Consider the following 15,690-nt stretch of genomic DNA (forward strand, 5'->3'; position numbering starts at 1 on the left):
GAGATGTCACCCTCGTTTTTTTCCAAGAGTCTTTGCTGTTTCAAAACTGCTTTTGTACCTAAAAAAACAATAAACATTGAATGTAAGATCACATTTTAATTTTATGAAATGAAAATTTTAACATTTCTAAATGGCAGCACTTTGTAGTCTTCCGAATCTTCAAATACTTACGTGCCTTGATTTAAAATACTCATCATTGAACACGCATACACACCTATGCAATATGTAAATTTTGGAAATATTTCCCTATCATCTTACTAGTAGTTAATGCTTATGTTACCTATATGCTTCATTTATATTCAGATGATTCTTCTAGCTCTCTGCCTGTGAATTAGACAAGTTATTTATACAGTACCCAAGGATAGAAAAGATACAACCAGATTGTATCTCTAATTTAAAAACAGTTACATTTGAGAGTTTCATGTACAAGAATTGATTGTGGTTTTATTTTTATTTTCACTTAACTCTGTGCTTTTAATCACAATTGTATTGCCATCACTTTGGAAACATTTATAAGCTGTGCCTTTTAGTAGCTTTCTTGTTTTCTCTGCTACTCTCACATCTTCTCCCTTTAACCATACCTTCATTGGAGTAACTGCCTAAGACAATTTTTAAAGATTCTAAAAAAAATCCTCAAACAATGCCTAGAGTGTTTGAAAAAGAAAAGAAATCTAGACTCTTCGTTCAGCTTCAGCTATAAGGTGCTTCATGGTTGGTCATCAGTTGCCGAAGTGTGTGTCAGGAACCGTGCAGATCCTAGGCAAGGATGGTTATGGTGTGGATGCTGTGGTCCAGATCTTCCTTCAGGACCTAGGCTTTCATTTCCCTGTTAACCATTCATAGCAGAGTTCATTCTCTGCTAATTACTCTCAGTTGAAGGTAACCTCTTCACCCAGGATCACTCTCCTCCTTAAAAGCCTCCTATATCCATTGGCTGGTAGATGCAGGGGTAGATGAAAGTCCTACCCCCTACTGTCCAGGAAGAACAACTGTGCAGACAACCCCAGCTCCAGAGGTCTCCAGCGAACTACGAGTCGCCTTTGCTGTGACTGCATCCTAGTCCAGGTTCTCCCTCTGCCCAGGGGCTTCCTATACTCTCTCACAGGTACTGATCTCAATAACTTCCCACGTGCAAATCTCTGTTTCAGAATCTGTTTCCTAGGAAGCTTGACCTATGACTATGGCTCCCTGTAGCAAGAGTGGGGTGCTCACTGTTTTTGGTAGCAGAGCTTGATGTAAACCATAAAATCGAGTATGTTATAGCAGTGTCATCAGAGAAGCATCGTATAATCCTATGGGAGTGGAAGAAAAGTGACTTATTTTACTTAGGGTACAACAGAGAGAGAATTAGAAGTGTTTTGCAGAAGAGGTGACATTTGAGCTTAACTTTGAAGATTGAATAGGTATTCTCTAGGCAAAGAAAGATGTGAGCTATTCTGGGCTTGTAAAAGAACATAGCTTATTAAAGAGGTGGCAAAGAGAGTTCAGAGTAGCAGCTGGAAGGTGGGGTCCATGGAAAAGAGCAGCTGAGATGGATCCAGAGCCAGGTCATGAAACACTCTACTGATCTGGATGGTTCTTATGCTGGAGTGTGCTCTTCCTTCTTAACCACCACCAACTCTTACCCTCTGCCCAATCAGCCACAACACCCCTGCTACACACACAAGATGCTTTTGAGTAGACAAACTTAGAGATGACCTTCTTTCACTTATTTGCTTGAAGACTTACTTCTTTTTCTATTTTCTTAAAAACTATTTTATTTATTAGCCATTTCATTTTAACTGACTTTAGAAGAGCCTTAGGTTTATGCAAAGAGGCATCTTTTGGTCTGGCTTTAAAATAACCTTCTATAAGAAGACATAAAGATCTTCCTTCGTCATGCTAGAAAATCTACCACTAGTAATTTCTGGAATTTCAAGTGGTGAAGACATAGTAAAGATTATACAGTCCAGGTTCCTAACACATGAACTTTTCAAACGTTAGATGAGAGGTTACCCAGTTATTTTTAGTATATTTCTAGTAATGGAAACATTGCCCTCTTCCCAGTGTTGTTCATTCTGACCCATCACAGAGCAATACAATTGCAGAGTTAAAATTAATCATTGTTTTACAGTTGAGAAAATGGGTCCACAGAGAGAAATTATTTACCCAAGTACCCATATAGTGGGTGTTAACAAAGGCAGAGGAACAATCCCTATTCTTTATCTAGCAACTTCTGCTCCCTATGCCAACACAATTAATTAATCAGGTCTGTATATGAATTAGAGAATTACAGGAACCTGGGGTATTAGTTCCTCCTCTGTCCCTAATGAACCCCGTGACTCACGTCCAACTGTATTAGTGCTCTGGGTCTGTTTTTCACCTGTGAAATCAAAGGCCTAAATTAGAGGAACTCCTTATTCCCTCCTCTCTAATGTTGTAAAAGCCCTTTACTATTTTATTTACTTAATTATTTGTTTTTTAGAATGCATCTTTTTTTTTAAGTAAATTCAATTTAAGGGCACCTGGTTGGCTTAATCAGTTAAGCATTCAACTCTTGGTTTTGGCTCAGGTCATAATATCGTGAGTCATGGGATCAAGCCCCGCATCCAACTACATTCTCCGCAGGAAGTCTGCTTGAGATTCTCTCTCTGCCGCTCCCCTCACTTGCTCTCTCTACCCCTCTTTCTCTCTCTTTATTCTGTAAAAATAAATAAATAAATTATAAATTCAATTTAGTTAATATATAGTGTATTATTAGTTTCAGGGGTAGAATGTAGAGATTCATCAGTTGCATGTAACACCCAGTGCTCATCATATCATGTGCCCTTCTTAATGTCCAAAACCCAGCTACCGCATCCCGCCCCATCCTCTCCAGAAACCCTTAGTTTGTTTCCTAGAGTTAAGAATCTCTTGTGGTTTGCCTCCCTCTCTGTTTTCATCTTATTTTTTCTTCCCTTCCATCATATTGATGTTTTATTTCTTAAAATACACCTCTGAGTGAAATCATGTAGTCTTTGTCTTTCTCTGACTAACTTATTTAGCTTAGCATAATACCCTCTAGTTCCATCCATGTCACTGCAAATGGCAAGATTTCATTCTTTCTGATGGCTGAGTAATATTCCATTGGGTGTGTGTGTGTGTGTGTGTGTGTATACCACATCTTCCTTATCCATTCATCTGTCAATGGACATCTGGGCTCTTTCTATATTTTGGCTATTGTGGACATTGCTGCTATAATCATTGGGGTGTGTGTGCCCCTTCAAATCACTACGTTTGTATCCTTTAGGTAATTATTATTATTATTATTATTATTATTATTATTATAAAGTATAGCTGATATACACTAGTATATTAGTTTCATGTGCACAGCATAATGATTCAAGCTTCCACTAATGAAATTAATAAGTCACGGAGATGAAGAGTACAGTACAGGGAAAAGAGTCGATAATACCGTAACAACTTTGTATGGTAACTACACTTAATATGGTAAGCTTCATAAGAGTCTTTACTCTTCTTCAAAGAGAAGATGTTTCTCTGGCTCCTAGTGAACCAGTTAGAGTTAGAAAGGAGAAGGAGGGCAAGCCCGGGTGGCTCAGCAGTTTAGTGCCGCCTTCAGCCCAGGGCGTGATCCTGGATACCAGGATCGAGTCCCACGTCAGGCTCCCTGCATGGAGCCTGCTTCTCCCTCTGCCTGTGTCTCTGCCTCTCTGTCTCTGTGTCTCTCATGAATAAATAAAATCTTAAAAAAAAAAAAAAAAAAAAAAGAAAGGAGTAGGGTACAGTAAAGGGAGCTGACCAAAGAAGTTTCATATGTCCTCCATCATTTGGTAGCCCCAGCTTCCAGTCAGCTGTATTCATAGACACTTTATTTTCTGATTTGTGGGCATTTTATAGTAGTCTCACTTTAGGCATATTTTACACTGTTTTTTCCTTTGTAGCATAAATGTTCAGATTACCTGTCCTTTAAACAGTGCTTCCACAGACCATAAAGTCTTTCCTTAGAAACTGACTCAACCTTATATGCTGCTGCTGGTTTTGAGTAAATGGACTAAATCTTGTAGCCAAGCCTCAATGCAAACAAAAACATTCTCTGGTCAAGCATTTTCTGGTTTGTTCAACTCCATTACAGGGCTGCCTTTAAAAAAAAAAAAAGTTAAAACCCACAGAAGAGCAAAACACAAGCCCTGGGAAGACAGTTTGCAGCCACATCAGCTCAGATCACCAGGACAGAAAAAAAGCAGGGCCCTCATTGTCCAGAGCATCATTTTCTCCAAACTTTCATCTTATGTTCTTCTGCTATTTTAATTTCACCACTTCAAAATGGGGGGAAAATAGGTTAATAGTTTCCATGAGTTTAGACTGTGACCAGAGGCGTACTAAGCAATTTCAGAACCTCCAGCAACCACAGCTTTGAGGAGAGGATGGTGATGAATTTACCAATTCATTTTGGTATGGATTCCAGAGTCAGGAGAGTCAGACCAGTCCAGCAATTCCCGGGTATGATGTAAACAGTACTCCTTCATTCATTCTTTTTGCACACATTCATCCTAGACTTAGTTTTATTCTAGGTATGAGACAGCAAAATACATTCTTAAGACATGGTCCCCAAGGCCTGCATTACATTGATACCAAAACCATTTTAAGACAACACACACATAAAAAGGAAACTACAGCCCAGTATCACTGATGGACACAGATGTAAAAATCCTCAAAAAAATATTAGCAAACCAAATCCAACAATACATGAAAAAAAATTATTCACCAAGATCAATGGAATTTATTCCTAGGTCTCAAGAGTGGTCCAGTATTCACAAATCAACCAACATGATACATCACATCGATGAGAGAAAGGTTTAAAACCATACAATCATTTTGATAGGTGCAGAAAAAGCATTTGACAAAGTACAACATTTATGGTAAAAACCAACAAAATAGGCTTAGAGGGAACATACATCAACATTATAAAGGCCACATATGAAAAATCCACAGCTAGCATCATAGTCAATGGTAAAAAAACTGAGAGTTTTTCCCCTAAGATCAGGAATGAGACAAGATTGTCCAGTCTCACCACTTTTATTCAATATAGTACTAGAAGTCATAACCATAACACTCAGAAAAGAAAAAGAAAAGGCATCCAAATTGGTAAGGAAGAAGTAAAACTTTGATTACTTGCAGATGACATGATAATACTACATATAAAAAACCCTAAAGACTCCACCAAAAACTACTGGAACTTATAAACAAATTCCTTAAGGCAACAGGTGACAAAATCAATATGCAGAAATCCATTGCATTTCTATATACTAATAATGAAGCAACAGAAAGAGAAATTAAGAAAATAATCCCATTTACAATTGCACCAAAGATAATAAGATACCTAGTAATAAACTTAATCAAGGAGGTGAAAAACCTGTACTCTGAAAAGAATATAACATTGACAAAAGGCACTTAAGATAACACAAGTGGAAAGATATTCCATGCTCATGGATTGAAAGAACAAATATTATTAAAATGTCCATATTATCCAAAGCAATCTACAGATTTAATGCAATCCCTATCAAAATATCAACAGCATTTTTCACAGAACTAGAACAAAAATCGTAAAATTTATATGGAAACACAAAAGAGCCTAATAGCCAAAACAATCTTGAAAAAGAAAAACAAAGTTGAAGGTATCAGAGTTCCAGATTTCAGGTTATACTGCAAAGCTGTAGTAATCCAAGCAGTATGGTACTGGCACATAAATAGACACATAGATCAATGAAACAGGATAGAAAGTCCAAAAACAAAGGCACAATTACACGGTCAATTAATTTTTGATAAAAATGCAAGAATATGCAATGGGAAAAAGTCTCTTCAAATACATGGTATTGAGAAAACTGAACAGCTACGTGCAAAAGAATGAAACTGGATGACTTTCTTACCCCACACACAAAAATAAGCTCAAAATGGATTAAACTAAATGTGAGATCTGAAACCATGAAAATCCTAGAAGAGAGTACAGACAGTAATTTCTCTGACATTGGCCATAGCAATGCTTTTTTAGATATATCTCCTGAGGCAAGGAAAATAAAAGCAAAAATAAACCATTCACTACTACATCAAAATAAAAAGCTATTGCACAGTGAAGGAAACAATCGACAAAACTAAAAGACGACCTACTAAATATGAGAAGATATTTGCAAATGACATATCCAATAATGGGTTAGTATCTAGAATATATAAAGAATGTATACAACTCAATACACACACACATGTCATAATCCAATTTAAAAATGGGCAGAAGGCATGAACAGATATTGATCTAAAGAATACATCCAGATGGCTGACATAAAAGATGGTCAATATCACTTATTGTCAGGGAAATGTAAATCCAAACTACTATTAGAATGGCTAAAATCAAAACACAAGAAAGGTAAAGAGGTGGAGAAAAAGGAACTCTTGTGCATTATTGGCAGGGATGCAAATGGTGCAGCCACTATGGAAAACAGTAGGGAGGTTCCTCAAAAAGTTAAAAATAACACTATCCTAAGATTCAGTATCACACTACTGAGTTTTTATCCCAAAAATACAAAAGCACTAATTTGAAAGGATACATGGGCCCCTAGGTTCATTGCTGCATTATTTACAACAGCCAAATTATGGAAGCACCCCCAAACATCTATCAATAGATGAATGGATAAAGACAGTGTGAGATGGATGGATAGATAGGTAGATAGATAGATAGATAGATAGATAGATAGATAGATAGATAGATAGATAATGGAATATTACTCAGCCACAAAAAATGATGAAATCTTGCCATTTGTAACAACATGGATGAAGCTAGAGATTAAAATGCCAAACAAAATAAGGCAGTCAAAGAAAGCCAAATACCACATGATTTCACTCATAAGTAGGATTTAAGAAACAAAAGAAACCAACAAAGGGGAAAAAAGAGTTAGCAAGAAATGAAGAAACAGACTCTTAATTAAAGAGAACAAACTGTTGGTTACCAGAGGAGAGATGAATGGGGGGATGGGTGAAATAGGTTAGTACACTTTTCAGGATGAGCACTGTGTGATGCATAGAATCATTGAATCACTGTATTATGCACCTGAAACTACTGTAACACTGTATGTTAACTGCACTGGAATTGAAATTTAAAAATTAAAAAAGAAAGACATGGCCCCTTCCCTTAAAGAAATTAGTCTAGTAGAAGAAATAGACAAATGTGAAAAAAATGTTAATAGAATGAACACTGTAAGTGCTATAAGCAATGTTAATGGGGTTGCTTGGGAAGAGTGGAGAAAGAAGCAATGATTCCAACTGAAAGCCTTGAGGAAGGCTTCACTGGAGAGTTGCCTTTTGGCCTGTACCTTGAAAGGTCAAAATGACAAATTATGGTTCATACTAGGTATTAGCCAATGCACAGAAGTGCGGAAGTTTCTTAAAGGTTTGAGTAAGAGTGAGCAGTCTGAGACATTAGGGAAATCTGACCCTAGAAAGGGAGGTTGAAATGTCAGGCAAGGAACTAGCTCTTTTCACATTGTAGAGCTGTAGAAGTTTTTGCTAGCAGCAAAGTTACTTGGTCCCATCTGTGCTTTGGAAAGGAAACCAGAAGTCACTTTGGGAATAGGGAAGTGTTACAGGAGGAGAGATGCAAACAAGGAAGCCAACCAGAGACTCTCGCTATGGTTGAGACATCAGCACACTAGTTAGCTACCAATAGGCATTACTTGCATCATGGCCATTTAAAAGTTTTCATGGTAAGAGGGCAATTCCAGTCCTGTATCTTTCTAATCAAATCCCCATCCTGGGTTTATTCTAGATTGCAAACTGAATCGGTCTAGACATCTCATTTGGAATATAGCATATTACATGTGAAACATGGTTGTTTGGGAAGACAGCATGGGATTCTGGGGCAGGATGGAAATTAATGGCTAATTTTAACAGTCTTCCTGAGTCCTGACTCAATATATAGTTTCTCTTTTGGGGAGGGCTTTGGTTTATTATTGTTGTTGTTTTTAATTTCAGCATATTTTTAAAGCCAGAGAAATTGACTTTCTTAATTCACTTCCCAAAACGGCAACCCCTCTGGGTTCACCATTTCCATCAAGAGTTCATCGTACCACACTTGGGGTTGGTATTCAATTCAAGGCTTTACATCATCAAAAGCCTCCTTGATTATGTTGAGCTCTGATTGGCTTCTACACCTGGCACACTCTGCGAGTCTCCATTGTCAGGCAGACCACTCTAAAGGTCCTTGGTGACCCCATCAGGTTTTTGATGTCTAGTCAAGTTTTAGAAGAGTGAAGTGTTCTTCCAGGGGAGAACCTGGGTTAATGTAGTTCAGAGGTCAAAAAACTACGGCTGTGAGCTCAATCCAGCCTGCTTTTGTCAACAAAGTTTTATTGGAACACAGCCCGTTTACATGTGTGCTGTTTACAACTGCCTTCACACTATGACAGCAGAACCAAATTGCTGCAACAAAACCAGAAATAGCTACTATATTTGCCTTAACAAAAATGTTTGCCATTGAGCCTTCTAACAGTGGTAGAAGAGAGATAGAAGTCAGAAGACATGTGTTCTAGATTTGCCACCTACCACCTGGATGAATTTAGAGAAGACACTTGATCCATCTTATGTGTTTCCTTAATATGTTCTCTGCCTTCTTCCAAGCACTGTGATAGGCACATAAGCCAATGTGTCTGTAATGGTGCTTGTCATGCTGTAAGGGACTAAATACATGGAGCTTCTGCAAGATCCAACTTGACGCTGGCATTTTTCTTTCCCTCCTCAGAATACCCTGGAGCAGTGCAGTGTGTGCTCTAAGCCCATCATGGAGCGGATTCTGCGAGCCACCGGGAAGGCCTATCATCCTCACTGCTTTACCTGTGTGATGTGCCACCGCAGCCTTGATGGGATCCCGTTCACCGTGGATGCTGGTGGCCTCATTCATTGCATTGAGGACTTCCACAAGTAGGCAGTCTGCTCTGTCCCTTCCAGCCTGCCAGTCCCCTTGGGAGTCTGTTCTTACTATCTGATATCTGGGCCACACATTTTTCTTTCTCAGAGCCGTAGGATCTCAGGATTTGGTGAGACCTTATAAAGAGCTTGCTTATCCCCCTCCTCTAATGTGGGAATGGGTATCACTTAATCCAACCAGTCCTCCAACCTGGCTTCTGCTTGAAGGCTCCCCTGGAGATGATCTGTCACATCTTCATGTGGCTCTGGTTCTGAGAAAGTTGACTCAACTGCAGAGTATGTGCATTGGAAAGAGGAAGGATCCTGGGTTAGCCCTCCCTGGCCTCAACATGAACAAGATGTGTTACAGTGGACAAAGTGCTCAGTGCCTCTGAGCTTTTCAGTCTGGTCATTAGAACAGAGCCTGTTTTAAAGATCCCGAGGTGTCACAGCCATAGAGCTGACCTCTACATCTTTGCCAGTCTATAGCAAGGAGGTCACAGGGAGATGGACATGGGCACAGAACAATTCACTTCCTCTTCCAAGTACAAGCCTCTCACATTTTGGGGGCAGTTTCATGTCATTAGCAACATATTCACATCCTCTCATGATCTGTTTGCCTACCCAGGCCTTCTTGTGCTCAGGACACTTGCTAATAAAATTAACGAATGCAGTGTTGTGCAGGTCTTTTGAGGAAGATTGGAAAGTAGAGTCTCCAGGTCAAGACCACTTACTCATGGGCCTGGAAAAATGTGCCTTATTCAGTTTTCTCATTCATCGGGTCCTCTTTCCTCTATTACAGCTGTGAGATTTTCATGAAAATCACATAGTTTCATGTTTTGCTTCTTTTGATTTGGCCCCTTTGTTACTTGGCTGATGGGTTGATGACATTTGTTACATATATTTAGGAACCATATGAAAACCTTAGAGGTGATTGGTAAGTGGTAGACATGGAAGCTTCCTGGCTTGCTTGCTGGGCAGTCTGAGTCTTTGAGGACAGTCCAAAGCTCTCACAGGAAAAGAGCTCATGAGGCTCATCGGTTTGGGTCTCCTTTCTATGGCCTCCAGTCTTATAGGTTAATTTTCACCGCTCTGTTGATTGTCAACAATCAGGAGGAACTTACCACAAGCAGTCTGGGGACCTGAGACTCCTCTATTTTAAAAGTGAATTTCCTGACCACTTTCCAAGTAGCAAAGAAAGTGAAAATCTCACTGAAAGACGTGAGGCTGAATGAATTAAAAAAACCCCAGAGGCAGGAATTCTCAACCTGAATTAGACAAGTAAGGGCTCACTTTGAAAGGGCAGTCACAGCATAAATTGTACTTCACGTTGTTGATATTTTTAGCTTGTAATTACACATGAAAAAAAAAAACCTGCATCTATTTAAGGGAAGTGAAAAGATACCGATGGGGAGTGTGTTTCTGTGGCTGTTTCTCTCCTTTCTTAGACGTACCCTAATCCAAGAAAGACTGGTAGATGTAATCAGAGCACACGTGTTTCTGTTGCTGGAAAAGACTGATCTATGACACCCACCCCCCCAACCAATTAAAACAGGAAATCAATTCTGACAAATGGAAGTTTATATCTATGCCATTTATCTTTCATTTCTAAGAGTGAGGAGCATAATTAGAGACTTGGGACTGGTGACGTAAGTATGGGGGTCTCAACACTCCAGACAAGCAGGCTTATTAGCCCCTAAAGGGGAAAAACTGTCTCCAACCCCCAGCTCCACCCCACCCCCACCACCAATCAATGACATGTTAAAACACAAATTATTTTTTAAAAATAATGTCTGCTTGATTGGCAGGTATGTAAGAGGGGAAGCTTTTTTATCTTTTCACCATTTCCCAAAGGAAAATAAGAGAGAAATTCTACAGAACTCTGTGTCTGAGCCTCGAACGTACCATAACACAAAGCAGCTAAAAGCCCCACCCAGATTGGGTATTGCAAGGCTAAGGAGAGGGTGCATAGGGGGATACGGCCTCCTTCTGTGGACTGTTGGGGGGCGCTTGTTCTTGGTCTCCCTCTGAGCTTTTAGGAAATATCTTTCCATTCCAATTCAACCACATCTACCAAGAGCCCTCCTTGTGCCCAGTGCTAAAGGAGAGAGATACAAGGAGAGAAACTGCATGGGTAGAAAATGCACAGACACACAGAGAAAAGCCCCTGTCAGCAAGGAGCTTGCCAGGAGGAGGGGGGGACAAGCGCAGAGCATGTGTGATACCAGGCAGAAGGGGCCAGACACGATGAGACAGGCACAGGCAAAGGCTCGAGCTGTCAGAGTCAAAAGAGATTACTTGGCCCTGAGATCTGGGTAGGCTTCTGGAAGCAGAATTTGAAGAGTATTTTAAGTGAGAAACGGAGATTCCTGACAGCAGGAACAACTCAGGAAATAAAGAAGGCCACGAAGTGAGGAAGGGCTTCTCTCCATTCCAGGAAGATTTGCTTGGCTGTAACTGGAGCAGCCTGGGAGTGGAAGTTGCTGTGAGATACAGAAGGCCCATGAGAAGGGATTCATCTCGCCTGCTTAGCATCCTGTCTTCTAAACCAGCGCTTCCCAAATGTTAATGTGCTTACAAGTCACCTAGGGATCTTGTTAAACTGCAAATTCTAATTCAGTAGGTCTGGGGTGTAGGACCTACAGTTCTGCATTTCTGACAAGTTCTCTGGTGGTCTTGGACTGCACTTTGAGTAATAAGCTTCCCAAATACTATTTTTAAGGCCTTGTAAAAAAAAAAAAAAAAAAAAGGCCTTATAAGTGGGCCACCCCCCCCCCCGTATAACCACCTTCAGACAAGGTTGGCCCAAGTCCTCCATCCTATTAGGTAGCAACTCTTTTCCCATATGTTATTTCAGATGACTGCTCAAACTAGTTCCCTGGCAAACTGTATCTCTCATCAACACACACACACACACACACACACACACACACACACACACACACATACTTTCGAATTTCACCTAAATGGCCATCTTTCAAATGCCAACTCATTTACCACCTCCTTGGAGAATGCTTCCCTGACCTCAGCCCCTCCCTATCCCCCTGTTTGAATTTATATCTTTCTCTATATTCTGTAGAGTTTTGTAAATCAGGTATGCCTAGTACTTAAGCATAGCCTGATTAATCATAAAGAACACACACACACACACACACTTTTACCCTTACCACCTTAGGTCGTTTCTGCAATATGACAGGATGTGTATATCTCAACTAATAGAGCAGATGCAGAAATATATAGAACTTCCTCACCAGTCTGATTGCTGGAGTCCCAGTTTATTTCTATATTCCCACTGCCAGGACAGTGAGCTCAGAAAAGCTGGCTTAGCTGACCCTTTCATTGCATTTGAGCCTTTATTTCACTATCTGTGCTTTCTTATCAGAGACATTACACTCGTCCACTTATTTGTTTAATCAGCACCCATTTGTTGATTGCCAGAAATGTGCCAGGACAAAGATGATTAAGACCGGCCCTCTCGGAGCCTTGGCTCCCATGGCTGTGAAGCAGAAATGATAAAAACCATTTCTTCATAATGTTGCTGTCAGTAAAAAATGAGGTCAAGTGCACAGAGTGCTTAACAAGCCTTGGCATATAATAAGCACACAATATATGGTAGCCATTTGAACCATCAAAAGGGTTTTTTTATCAGATTTATTTTTATTATTATATTATTATTATTATTGTCTGCTTAGTGAGCTGAGCCTTGAAACAGACCACCTGGGATTTAGAACAGTCTTCAAAATGCCGGCCAAGGAACACTGTGGGGACTGTGGAAACCACTTCCTGTCTCTTCACATTGTTTTTTCCCCATCATGGAAATGAGGCCAATGGGTAGGAAGCAATCATTACTCAGCAAGAATACAAGTTATGCCTCTCCAAGAGGAAAGACCTTGAGATTGAACATAAAGGAAGGTCCAACTCACATCTTTTTATAGAGCAAAATGGCAGACAGTTCATTTCATTAAAGATAGCCTGAAATTCTGCTGTCTGCCCTGGTCACAGGAGTTGGTTTCTGGAGATTCAGAGGTTGAGCAAAACCTGCCAGCTGGAAGCTCACAGTTTAGTGGTCCCCAAAGGTGTGCGAATAATTACTACTAAAATAGGCAAATTCAGTGAGAGATATTTTATCCTAAAGAAATAAGTAATTCTACTTGAGGAAAGAGGGGCAGGCTCACAGTTCAATGATAGGCAAGACATACTTTTGAGTTTACAGTCCCGATAGGCTTGGGGAAAGGAAATTCTGCACTGGATTCCAGAAGCCTGCTTATTTCACTACTGATGACCCAGATTCAAAAATAATCAGATAGTCCAAAGCAGTTTTTTTTTTACCACTGAGTGTAAACTTCTCGCATAAAATGCCAATTATAACAACTCTGATTACTGCTGCAGTTGTACCATGATCCTTTTAATTTTTCTTTCATAGCAATCAATTGATCTGCTGCTTAATTCATATTTATTTAGATTGCAGCCACACAGATGCCTTTTGGGTGCTGCCAAGAAAATTAATATGTACATATAGAGTATAATGTATGTAAAAATGCTTTGACAACCATAAAGTGCTCTGCAAAGTATTAGATTACTATCATTATTTCTTTTTAAGTCTCACTACAAATAGATAAATTTTAACGTCATTAATCTCAAAACCATTATCATGAAAAAAACTGACTTCCAGAGTCTGTTTCTCCTTTTTTTTCCACCCATCCTTTCAGTTTTTATCCCTGGCCATTTCAAATCATGTCTCATTTCACACCTTCCCAAATGCCACCCCTAATTTCCAGGAGATGCAGATGAATGCACAGCCTGTATTTGCGGCCTCTTAATCTGTTATGAGAAACAAATTTTAGGGCCGTTGGTCATATTAAAGAATACTAAGAGATGAGGAAATATTAAAATTCCTCACCAACAGTTAACCTCAAAAGCACACATATATGTATATCTACACGTGTAAATGCTCATACCTTTTAAAAGTGCTAAAACCCTCTAAAAAATAAAGAACTTGGCAGCTTTTGAACTTTTTTCTTTTCAAACCAGAGTTTCACACAACCAAAACGTAGGAAGTCCAGACGTGGTCATAGCAAGTTTGGTGTAAAGTTTGGCATATTTAAACTCTCTGACCTCTGCTGTTTTAAAAAGATAAGGGGTTGAGATTTCTCATGTTAATTCCTAGAGCTTAGTTTCAGAGAAAGAGGCTCTAATAAGTGGGAATGACACAGTCACCAACCTCAGAATATTTGTGTAGGGCCTGGAAGCACTCTAGGAGCCGAAAAGCAGAGTCTAAGAGCAGAAACCAAACAAGACCAAATCAAGCAAAAGAAACAAGTAAGAGCCCCAGGACCCTGCCCGAGCCCAGGTTTTGTGTTTAGAATCTATCCACAAGTGAATTCCATGGCACCTACCAAGTGGCCAATAGCACCTAGATGTTCTTCATGCATAAGGGGTACACACACTAACTCCCCACCTCCCCAAATATCACAGTATTTATGGTCTAGAAGGACATCAACAGTCACCCAGTCTATATCCCTTATTTTACACCGGTGGAAGCAGACCCAGAGAAGGAAAGGAACTAGCTCAGGGTCACACAAGATGACAGAGCAATTGTCTTGACCCTCGGCTGGCTCCTCTTCTTCTCACTTCTGGGTCGCACCCATTTGTCAGTGTAAATACTCAATGTCTAACCAGTACCGTATTCTCCATTTTCAGGAAATTTGCTCCCCGATGTTCTGTGTGCAAGGAGCCTATCATGCCAGCCCCAGGCCAGGAGGAGACTGTCCGGATTGTGGCTCTGGATCGTGATTTCCATGTTCACTGCTACCGGTGTGAGGTCTGTGGTAAATGCTCCCACACCCTTTCAGTTCACAGCAGGCATTGGAGAGGCTCAGCAGAGCTGGGTTTTCACAAAAACAGCAGTTATTCAATCTGCAAGGCCTATGCTCACAGGACTTGGGTGCCTGTGCTCACAGGACTGGAGTTTTAGATCTTAGGCCTTCATTTAATGCTAGTGATACTGACTAAGTCACTTCACCACCCACTCTCAAATTCCCCACCTGTGAAAAGGACTCAAATTCTTAGTAACCTCCCCAAATATGGCTGAGAAACTAAAATGCAAAACTGTGTGCTAAAGGACGTTGTAAATCACAAAATGCTAAATTAGTGACAAATGATATTCTTGTTACCATTATGATTGCCATTACACTGAATCTTTAACCATGGCTCTGCTAGTCTATGGGACAGAGATGCCATTTTCACCCCATTGAGAAGGATAAGAATTCATTCCTCTCAAAGGGGTGGGAACTTGGCGCTCCAAGTCGTGGAGACTGGTTGAGTTACAAGCACTGACTTAGCTCAGAAGACGGGTGGTCAGGCGACCGCTAAGGGCTCCGAGGGAGATATGTGTGGGTGCTATGGGAATACACACAAGAGACTGGTGATTCAGGCTGCAGGTGACAGGAAGGCTTCTTGCCCAAGAGACAGTGGTCGTTTCCATAGCCAAGAGCAGTGGCTATATAATCCCCTATAATCTGCGTATCAAAAGGGCATCACATTCAGAAAGTGAGTTTAAAACATTTTCTTATCCTGGTTCTAGTTACCCAGAGCCCCCCTTTGGAAGCAGTTTCCTTGTTTTCTACTAGCTCTCCTGAGGGCAGTGGTTATCAGCTCCCTCTTCTCTCTACGAAGGGTAGTAGTAGTTGCCTTACCGTCCCACCCTCATGACAGTGGCTCATCTAGTCCCACTGGGTGATCTTCCCAAAACACCCAGGCCGG

The 15,690-nt window shown here is 40.3% G+C and overlaps 1 protein-coding gene across 17 annotated transcripts in view; it reads left to right on the top strand.

Annotated features, from left to right (window-relative positions):
- The window catches only part of LPP (LIM domain containing preferred translocation partner in lipoma), a 670,528-nt gene that overhangs the window by 637,552 nt on the left and 17,286 nt on the right, over nucleotides 1-15,690 (top strand). For 9 of the 17 annotated variants that reach the window (XM_072807802.1, XM_072807803.1, XM_072807801.1 and 6 more), the window contains 3 exons: nucleotides 8,765-8,943; nucleotides 14,168-14,247; nucleotides 14,629-14,749. In XM_072807802.1, the coding sequence (XP_072663903.1) occupies nucleotides 8,765-8,943; nucleotides 14,168-14,247; nucleotides 14,629-14,749 (380 nt within the window). The remainder of the gene's footprint in view (nucleotides 1-8,764; nucleotides 8,944-14,167; nucleotides 14,248-14,628; nucleotides 14,750-15,690) is intronic. The other 8 variants (XM_072807809.1, XM_072807808.1, XM_072807811.1 and 5 more) reach the window with 1 other exon arrangement.

The sequence above is a fragment of the Canis lupus genome, chromosome 31 (assembly GCF_048164855.1).
Source record: "Canis lupus baileyi chromosome 31, mCanLup2.hap1, whole genome shotgun sequence".
NCBI lineage: Eukaryota > Metazoa > Chordata > Mammalia > Carnivora > Canidae > Canis > Canis lupus.